At 33.4% G+C, this 10,938-nt stretch overlaps 1 protein-coding gene across 1 annotated transcript in view; it reads right to left on the reverse strand.

The window, feature by feature from the left end:
- The window catches only part of LOC101635776 (chromosome unknown open reading frame, human C11orf65), a 28,290-nt gene that overhangs the window by 14,112 nt on the left and 3,240 nt on the right, over positions 1-10,938 (reverse strand). The window contains exons 2-5 of the mRNA XM_004688766.1: positions 6,249-6,341; positions 3,482-3,535; positions 2,933-3,133; positions 263-393 (exon numbers count right to left, since the gene is read on the reverse strand). Coding sequence (XP_004688823.1) covers positions 263-393; positions 2,933-3,133; positions 3,482-3,535; positions 6,249-6,341 — 479 coding nt within the window. The remainder of the gene's footprint in view (positions 1-262; positions 394-2,932; positions 3,134-3,481; positions 3,536-6,248; positions 6,342-10,938) is intronic.

The following is a 10,938-nucleotide window of genomic DNA, read 5'->3' on the forward strand; positions in this document are numbered from 1 at the left end:
AAGAGAGGGAAATGCACGGGACTATGGTGGTGGCACACGGGTGATTTGGTGATGGGAAACCCGCGGGGATTACAATCGAGATGGAAAAAAAAATGTGCAAAATGATGTAAAAATAAACTTTGTAATAATAAAAAAAAATAATGTGTTTGTAAAAATAAAGAAAAATACTCAATATAATATACTTTAAATAATGAAAGATAAAACAATGTGTGTTAGTGGTAAAAGCAATTAAAAATATAAGATACTAATTTTATTAACTTACATTTGCCTCATCCATTCCATTTTCCTAATTTTTCTTTTCCTCTCCATATCTTGCCTTCGCTTCAGTTTAGAGAAATGGAATTCACTTTCTTTTTTGACTTCCATCACTAATTTTTCAGTATTCCTCCAAAACTAATGAAAATGAAAATACAATGTTGAAATACTGATTGTGAAATTGTCTGACTATAGACAAGAAATTCTATGATCTTGTTAGTAATATACCAAGATAGAAAGAGCAGAGAGGATAGACCCTGTAAAGGGATTTTTAACTAAGTGATGAGTGAGTTGCACACTAAGTGTTCAGAAGCTCCAGCCACAGAAAGACTGACAAAGTATTCCTTGAACAAACAGACATAATCTGAGTGTTTTAATCTCTGTAAAAACAGGTCTGACCTACTCTTAGAACTGTTGACCCAATTTCATCATTATGTCTCAAAGTTTAGTGGTTTCCCCTTATTTTAGCCTAACTGATTGACTGTTTTCCTAGTTCCAATTCATTCTCCCTCAAGTCATCCTATCTCTTTCTAACCAGCTAGCTAAAGGAGGGCAGTTTGCTACCTCCCACAAACTGCATTTGCCTCTATGAAAGCAGGTATTTTTTGTCCTACAGTGAGTAGACTATTTGATTCTTTCCCTAATTAAAAGGCAAAGTATTTCAAGGGTGAGACTACCTCTTACTTACCATTTTGCTCCTAGCATCTAGGAAAATGCCAGGTACATGGCTGGTATGTAATACAGTTTGTTAAATGTAAGACTACATACATTCATACTTTGATTATTTTCACTTAGTATACTCAGCATACTACAATTTTCACAATCTGTATATCAGGGACTGGGGATTTGCATGAAGAAACTTGATGCCATAAAAACATCTAGAGCTATAGAACCAGATCAAAATGCAAATTTACAGATATTCTTAGGTAGAAAGTGTCTCCATAAAAGGAAGATTAAACAGAAAAAGTGTCTATAGAAGAGATCTTGAATCACATATAAACTATGCGTATTTAAAAGTCACTCTGTTAAAAGGAAAGCCTCTTCAATAAATGATGTTGGGGTAGCTGGACCGCAGCATACAAAAAGAATGAAACTAGACTACTGTCTCATACCATATGCAAAAAATCAACTCAAAATGGATAAAATGTTTGAATGTAAGATCCAACATAAAATATATGTAAGGGAACAGAGATAAAACACTATGAACATGAACCTGAGAAACATCTTTGAGGATTCTACTCCCGAAGCAAAGAAAACAAAGGAGAAAATAAACAGGTGGGACTACATCAAGCTAAAAAGCTTCTCCCAGCCAAAGAGACAGTAATAAAAATGAAAGAAATACTCCTGAAGGGGAGAACATATTTTCACAGCATACAATGGGTAAGGGAGTGATATCGAAGATCTACAAAAGAGCTAATACACCTCAGCAAAAACAAAGCAAACAACCCAGAAAAAAATGTGCAAAAGAACAAAAAAGATACTTCTCCCAAGAAGAAATGCAAATGGCCAGCAGGCATATGAAAAATGTTCAACATCACTAATTTTCAGGGAAACGCAAATCAAAACCACAATGACATAACACCTTATAACAGAGAGAATTGTCTGTGTGAAAAAAAAATTGGAAACAACATATGCTGGAGAGAATATGGAGAAAAGGGAACAATCTTACACTGCTGGTGGGAATATAAACTGGTGCAGCTACTATGGAGAGCTGTGTGGAAAATGAAAGGCTAAAAATGGATCTACCATATGATCCAGTGATTCCACCCCTGCAAATATATCCAAAAGACACAAAAACACTAACTTGAAGGAAACCTATACTTCTATGTTTATTGCAGCATTATTCCCAAAAGTCAAGATATGAAAAGCACCTAAATGCCCCAAAACCAATGAATGGAGTGAGAAGATATGGTATATAAACACAGTGGACACTACTCAGTAATCAAAAAAGATATATTCATGCCATTGGTGGCCACATGAATGGAGCTGGAAGGGATTATGCTCAGTGAAATAAGTCAGAAGGGATAAGGAGAATACCAGATGGTCTCTCTTATAGGGAAAATACAGGGAAACCAAACAAAGGATCAGGGAAAAAACAAACTTGTAGGCAAACCATAGCGTGCAGCGAGGGGAGGCCAAAACATGGGGGAAAAGAGCATAGGAAACTATGGTGATGGTCTACAGGTGAGATGGTAGTGGGAGAAATATAGAGTTCATACCTTAGGCGAGAATCCAATTACTGCACAAAAATGAACAATGTAAGAAAAAGATAAAATAAAAATCACTCTGTTTAGTTCATATGAGTACATGTTAAATTATGCCACACCAAGAAAATTCACATGCCAACCCACCATTCTTTAGTAAGATATATTGTTCTCAAGAAACCTCACACTAAAATCAGGATTAATACAGAATAAACTAGATCTTCAGATCTGCTATTTGATATAAGTTTAGTAAATTGATGAGTACCAGAGAATATCTACAGATGGCCTAGATTCAAGGCTAATTATAGAAAGTAGTAAATTTAAAGGGGAAAAAAGCTATATTACCGTAACTGCACACAAAACTGTCAGTTAAATGATAAGTAATATTAAAAAATAATTTTAAAATTAATTTATCAAAAATATAAATTAATTTCTAAACATATAATTGAACATTAGTACTTTTCTTTTCTTACATTATCAGAAACAAGCCTCCAGTCATTGTTCTCTACACGATGATACCAGCCACTATGATCTTCTTCGTGACGATTATTATTTTCAATATGAGATGTGTATTTTGTTGGAAGTTTTGTATAATCTCTAGGGCTATTAGCACACAGATCTTCAATGGGTCTGTGAGTGAAAATCTTATAATATATGTCAGGTGGAAAGTTAACCTGTAGGGGGAAAGGTTCAAAGGACCAATGGAATCTAATTAAAAAAGTGGCATTGTTTTTAAAAATTACATCAAAAAAAGTAATAAACTATTCCAGCAGTAAAAGAAAAATAACAAGAGGGGAGATATACATAAATGATTTTCAGAAATTGAATAATTGTGAAGCATTGGGTTTTGTTTTTTTGTACTTTATTATTTAAACTTCCATTGTAAAAAATAATATAAAAGGGGAGGTGTACATATATTTTATAATAGAAATATCATTTTGATCTTAAAAAGTACCTTTTACATTTCATATAAATGCAAAATGTTATTTCAAACTACTTAATACGAATTCATCTATACTTACACCACCTAATCTGAATCGTACTTGAACACCAGCAGCAGCATCTAGAAGCTCTGCCTATAAAAAATATGTATTGCTGTTCAACATTCTGTATATTATTTCTCACTCCCTTATGTCAAAATAATTATTGAATACTGATTATTTGAGAGAGGGTCAAGTGAATAAACATTGAATAATTAATTTTTCATTAGAAAATAATTTTTAATGCATACTTAATAAGTTAAACAGGATATATAACAGGAAAAATGACAGCAAAGTAAGTTTCTTATAAAATATATAAATTTAATGCCAAGTGATTTTGTTATTCAGAAAATACAAATTTTAAGTAAGTCCTCAAATATATGATTGTTATATTAAATATTGTCTTATATTAATTCAGAGAAAAATATTTCTGACTGGTCATTCTGAGTTAATAATAGATGACCTTTCTTAACTAGTTTTGTTAAATTAAAAATCCATTTTTATGTATTTATTTTTAAAGCTTTATTTTACTTCATTTATGCATACAAGAACTGGGGTGCAAGTCAGAGGTGCAGAGGGTGAGAGGATTCACCAGAAAGATTCCCCACAGAATGGGGAGCAGAACAGGCAGATCCACTGAAATACAAGAGGAGCAGTGGCTGAGACAGGAGAGTGTCTGCTGCTCAAAGTGGATTAGTTCCCTGGGAGCTCATTTTATTCAACTGAGATTTTAACCCTGTGCTTCCAGGGAGGTCCCTAAAAATCCATATTTAAATTTTGTAAGAATTACATGTAACTATTCTTCTAAATTTGAGTACCTTGTACTAAATAGAAGTAAAGAAAAAAAAATTATGGTCCTCTACAGAAGGATAGAGCTCAAGCTCATCTCCAGATAATATTATCTAATATTTTTAATACTAAGAGGACATTAAATTGTACATTCATACAAATCACTGTATATTACTTTTTTTAAACAAGGCAAACCACTGCTTAAAACAGGAATATATTAAGTGATAGCTTCATGATTTTTATCCTTCCTCTTCTTAGTCAGTTGAGGTGATGGTTGATCATGTCAATCCAATACAAGACTGAGTTGGGTCAGTCTTGAATTGATAGTTTTAATTATCTATATCTGACTTGTCTATTTCTATTTTTCCAGTTTCTGAGATATGATCTTGCCAGATCTCTTTTCTTCAACCATGAAAGACTGTGGGAGAATAAATTACACTATGGGGAAGGTTTTAACTTAATTATCTTTCTACCATTTGCAGACTCAAATGAGGATGGGAAGTAGGCTGTGTATCTAAGCCAGATCCTTTCCCTTGAACTTAACTTGTCTGCTAAGTTTATGAAAGATTATGGAAAATTTTATTTTGTGGGCTAGTGTTACTTAAAGTGGACTTAGGTTTGTTGCAAATGTTTTATTATAACTCCAGGATAAACAAAAAATACGAACTTAAAAAGGAAAATAAAAGAAACAGAGCAAAGGCAAAAAGTAGGAAGCAGTAAAAAAAGCTAGATATCAATCAAATATATTAATACTTCTTAAATATCAGTGGTTTAAATATACCAATAAAAGTCAGAGACTGTTAGAGTGGATAAAAAAATTAGATTCAAATGATTGTCTACCAAAGGAAAAAAAAAACACCCATTTTTAAATATAAAAACAAAGAGTTGGAGAAAGATAAAGTATGTTAAATAACACTAATCAAATGAAAGCTGAGCACTTTTATTAATTTCAGACAAAGTTAAATTCAAAACAAGGAAAATTATCAGGGGTAAAGAGGAGCAGAATATGATAATAAAGTGGTCAGTATCTAAGAAGACACAACTTTCCCTAATGTGTAAGCACAAAAGAGAACATAAAAATATATTGGGCAAAAACTGATAGAAATGCAAGGAAAACTAGAGTAATTCACTGTGATCATTGGAGACTTCAATACCCCACATTAACTGACAGATTCAGCACACAAAATCGTGACATCATAATTAAACTGAACAACAATATCAATCAACTGAACCTAACTAATATGTACAGCATATTAATAGCATTATCAATCTTCTCAACTCAACAATCTTCTACAACTTACCAAGTTGTAACTTAAGCTGGGTCATAAAACAGTTAAACAAACTTAAAAGAATAGAAATTATACAATATATATCTCAGTTACCAATGGAATTAAAGTAGAAATCAGTAATAAATGGATACTTGGAGATGCAGCAAAAATAATAGAGGAAAATTTATAGTACTGAATACATATATTAGAAAACAAAACCCTAAACTTTCCCTTGAGAAATTAGGAATAGACAGGCAAATTAAATCTAAACAGAAGAAATAATAAAAATTAGAATAGAAATTGATGAAATATTAGCAGAGAAAATAAAAAAGCTGAAAGCTAGTTCCTTGAAAAGATCAACAAAAATTAATTAAGCTTCTGGTAAGGCTACTTATAGTTTGAAAATGCAGAAATGTGAAACAATGCTAGAGATAGAAATAGTGACTACCTTTTAGAAGGGAGTCAACAGTGAGTTGCAAGGCACCTATAGGTACTACTTTTAAGTATGAAAGTATTCTTCTGAGTTATGGTTACATGGGGATGTATTTGCTTGTGATGACTCAGAGAGATAATATATGTGTTAATATATGTGTTAATGTGATAATATTTATGCTTTGTGAACTTTTTTTACAAGAGATTAATATCCAAATAAAAAAATTTTTCAAAAGAAACAAATAGAAGCACATGGAGTTAAAAAGTAGCCACACTTTTTAAGAGAAAAAAGATGCAATATCAATAAATAATGTCCTTACCTCTTTAGGATTAATATATCTCACTATTTGATGTGGTTCCCCTTGTCTTCTTATATCAATCAGACTTTTAAAGTGTTGGTATACAGAGACATTCTAAAGGTCCAAACACATAAGATTTTATTATCAAAACTAGATTTTCTACTCTTATTAGCTTTTTTGCTTAGCTAGGGTAAAATGATTAAGGAAACATAAAGTAGATTTTATGTATATCACTAGATTTTAGATCTATTACCCACTCAGGTTTTTTTTTTTTTTTTTTTTTGGGACAAGCCAGGCAATATTGACCTTCTTACAAAGATAATATCTTTATATTTGCAACCATGTCACTAGTAATTATAAATTAAATATCCAGAATTTTGGACCAGGCATTTCTGTATAATCCAGAGTAATCAAGGAGACAAAGTAGAGCCTAGTGATTCAGAACACTGAGTATGGCATATTATTATCTGTGTTAAATTGTTAGTACTTATAAGTTATATGACTAGTAGTTTAACCTCTCTGCTCAGTCTCTTTATCTAAAAAATGGAAATGATAATAGCTATTTCATATAGCTATGGTGAAGAATAAATAAGTTAATATATATAAAGAATTTAGAACAACTTTTGGCAGAAGAAAGCTCTCAATCAATTTGATCTTATATTATCATTCCAGAATTTGCATTCGTGCAGTAATTTTACTGATTTACAAACCCTATTTACTTCAGTCCAGCAAATTTAGTCAAGCAATCTCAAGCAACTCTTCTATGCTAGAAATCTATTTTGACAGTAAACTTTTTCCTCATATTCTATTTCTCCTGTAAAATCCTTACTAACTCTTGGTTTGCTGATGTTACATAAAATCGAACAATTCAAATGGAAGTAATGCAAAGCACCAATATATCAATTGAAGTACCACTGCAATGGTTTGTGGGATATGGTAAGTCCATATCAACACAGATAATTTTCTTTCTGAAAGAAAAATAATTTCCCCTAGTAAAACTTTAAATTAAATCAAGAAAAAATTATGATGGTTGAAAATCTGAATAATATCTTCAAAAATATGTAGATTATTATATCAGTTATTTAATTATCCATAACAAGACACTACAAATCTTAGTGGTGTAAAACAACAATTTTCAGTGTGTTGACAAGGAACTTTTGCTTGTCTTGCTTTGTCTCAGGTATGTGTTCTCTTCAATTGCTAGATCAGCTGGAACTGGGTGATTTTCAAAGCCTCACACGTTCATCTGGGTCTTTAGTTTGAATTGTTGAAACACCTGGAATAGCTGGTCCCTCTTGATCCACGGACTTCCAGTTTGAGCTCCTTCATACCACTGAGGTTTCAAAGCACCAAAGACAGAGGAAACAGTAGAAGTTGTAAGGCTTTGTCTTGGAATTTATACGTTACTTTTTCTGTATTCTGTTGGTCAAGCCCAACACATTATAGAAAGTCAAGTCCAAAGTTCAGGAAGTATGTCCCTGAAAGACAGAGGTGAAGTGATCCTTCAATGATACAGAATGTCAAACAACATACCTAGTGTCTACTGTATTGGAAGGAGATGTAGCCAGAGTTACAGTTCTAAGATAGGCAGTTACCAGTGGTTTAGTTGGGTGTTTAGGGATTTGGAAAGAACACGGTTAGAAACTGGTGACAAGAAAGACTGAGGTCCTTATATACTGGAAATGTAGGTTGTTTCCACGTTTTCACTATTGTTAATACTGTTGCCATGGACATAGATATGCAGGTATTTTGGAGAAGAGAGTATTTCATTTCCCTTAGATACAGCAGTGAGGCTGCTGACCATATGGTGGTTATTTAATTTTTTGAGGCATATCCATACTATTTCCATAGTGTCTGTACCAGGTTACAGTCCCACAAAGAGTATGCAATACTTTCCTTTTCTCTTCATCTTTGTTAACACATGGTACCTTGTGTGTTTGATAAGAGTCATCTAATTGGTATGAGATTTTGATTTCCATTTCCCTGATGATTTCTATGGTGAGTGCTTTTTTCATGCACTGTAGTCCATTTATGTATCTTCTTTGGGAAAATGTTCTTCAGAAAATGTCCTTATTTCCATTTAAAATTTGATTTTTATTTATTTAAAAATACATCTCTATTGAGATAACATTGGTTTATAATGTTATATAAGTTTCAGGCATAAAGCACTATAACTTGATGACTCTATACACCAAAAGTCTAGTTTCCATCCATCATCATATAACTGATTTCCTTTACCAGTTTCATCCATTCCCCAACTCCATTCCCCTCTGATAACCACCAATTTGTTCTCTGTATCTGAATTTTGGTTTAATTTTTTTTGTTTGCTTTCTTTATAGTTCACATGAATGAAATTACATGTATTTGTCTTTCTGTCTGACTTATTTTTTTAAGATTTATTTTTATTTATTTATGCATACAAGAACTGGGGTATAGGCCAGAGGTTCAGTAGAGCAGGGGATAAGAGGGTTCACCAGAGACAGAGTGGGGAGCAGAAGAGGCAGACTGACTGAAATACACTGCTGAAGGGAGCAGTGGAAAAGACAGGAGAGGTCTGTAGCACTAGTTAGTTTCCTGGCTGGGATCAAACTCATTTCACTGTGGCTGGAGATAGCGCTGAGACTTTTAACTCCTATGCCACAAGGGAGACCCTGACTATTTCAATTTGTATGATACCCTCAAGGTCCAACAATGTTTTTGTAAATGGCAAAATTTCATCATCTTTTTTAATAGCTGAGTAGTATTCCACCTTGCAAACATAACACATCTTTGCATATACATACCATATTCTTCTATCAGTGGACACAGCTTTCTATATCTTAGTTATTATGCATAGTGTTTTTATGTCCACTTTTAAAGTCAGTTTATATTTTTAATTTTTATAAGTTATTTTCTATATTGAATAGTCATTCATTAATATGTCATGTATTGAATTATATAAGTTCCTGATATAGCTTGGATATTACCCTCTATTAGTCAGATGGTTTTCAAATTATTTTTTCATATTCCATTTTTTTATTTTGCTGATTATTTCTTTTATTGTGTAGGAGCTTCTTTTTTTTTTTTAAAGATTTATTTACTTATGCATACAGAACTGGGGTACAGGCCAGAGGTGCGGGGCTGATGAGAGGCTTCACCGGAGACAGATTGGGGAGTAGAACAGGCAGATTCAGGAAGTACACTGCTGAGGGGAGCAGCAGGCGGGTCAGGAGAGGTCTGCCTCGCCATGTGGGTCACCTCCCGGAGAGGGATGGAACTCATGCTGAAGTGGCTTTAGCTTCTTAATGCTGTGCTTTAACCAGCTGCGCCACCAGGGAGGGCCCAATTGTGCAGGAGATTTTTACTTTGATACATATCCAATTGCTTCTGGTGTCATGTCCAAAAAAATCATTACCAAGATTTGTGTTAAGGACATTTTCCCTATGTTTTTGTCTATAGTTAGTTTCAGTTTTTACATTTAAGTCTTCCATCTAATTTTTTTTTTTTGAGTGCAGAAAATTTTATTTTTATCCTAGGAAATCTACAGCCAGATACTTACATTTTATTTAAGGTTCACATTCATTGTCACTAAAATTTTCTTTCCAGAAAAAAGGGGAAGCTACTATTGGGATGAAAACGTTGTACTGTAAAAGTTCTGCTAATTTTAGGCCCCTGAATGCATTTTTTTAGTTAGTTGAATATTTACAACTTTAATTTTTTTTTTAAAGATTTATTTTATTTGTGCATACAGAACTGGGGTACAGGCCAGAGGCTCAGGGGAGGTGAGAGTCTTCACCATAGACAGAGTGGGGAGCAGAACAGGCAGATTGACGAAGTACACTGCTGAGGGCAGCAGTGGGCGGGTCAGGAGAGGTCTGCCACACCATGTGGTCACCTCCGGGGCAGGCGGGAATCGAACTCATGTAGAAGTGGCTTTAGATTCTCAGTGCTGTGCTTTAACCAGCTGCGCCACCAGGGAGGGCCTACAACTTTAAATTTTAGTTTTCAGTTTTGAAAATCTGTAGTATATGAAAATCTAGCTAATATATATGGTATATGTATCTCCAGCTACATTTATATATGCATTGTGATTTTATGTTTCTTTTCTATGTATATATTCTTATTGAGGCAACACTGGTTTATAATACTGTATTCATTTAGACTTATAGAATCAGACCTCTTCGGCATATGTTCCCATATCACACCCACTACCGAGGCGCCCATAGTCCTCACTATAGTCCACTATAGTCTCAGGACTACAGAAAGATTTCCAAGGTTTGCTATTGGTTTGGTTTTGTTTGATCCTTTGTTTTGTTTCTTTACAATTTTTGAGAGATGTAAGATCGGGGTCTGGCATCATACTTTCACAAGTGAATATCCAGTTTTCTCAAAACTACTTGCTGAAGAAATCTTTTCTCCAGTGAGCATTCTTCCCTCCCTTGACAAATATTAGTTAACTGTGCCTGGGTTTATTTTTAGGTTCTTAATTCTCTTCAATATGTTTGTATCACTTTTTATGGCAGTACTGTACTTTCTGAAATACTATAGCACTGTAACACAGTTTGTGTGATGTTCAGTACAGACTGATTACTACCATTTTGCTAGCTGTTTGCTGACTTTTGCTTCATCTCTTACATGCTTCCTTTGTGATTTGGTGCCTTTTTGTGATCACATGCTTTGACTCATTTATCATAATCTTTCCTGTGTCTACTATAGGTTTTTTTTTTTTTTT

The sequence above is a fragment of the Condylura cristata genome, unplaced genomic scaffold (genome assembly GCF_000260355.1).
Source record: "Condylura cristata isolate star-nosed mole 26May11 unplaced genomic scaffold, ConCri1.0 scaffold00025, whole genome shotgun sequence".
Classification (NCBI taxonomy): domain Eukaryota; kingdom Metazoa; phylum Chordata; class Mammalia; order Eulipotyphla; family Talpidae; genus Condylura; species Condylura cristata.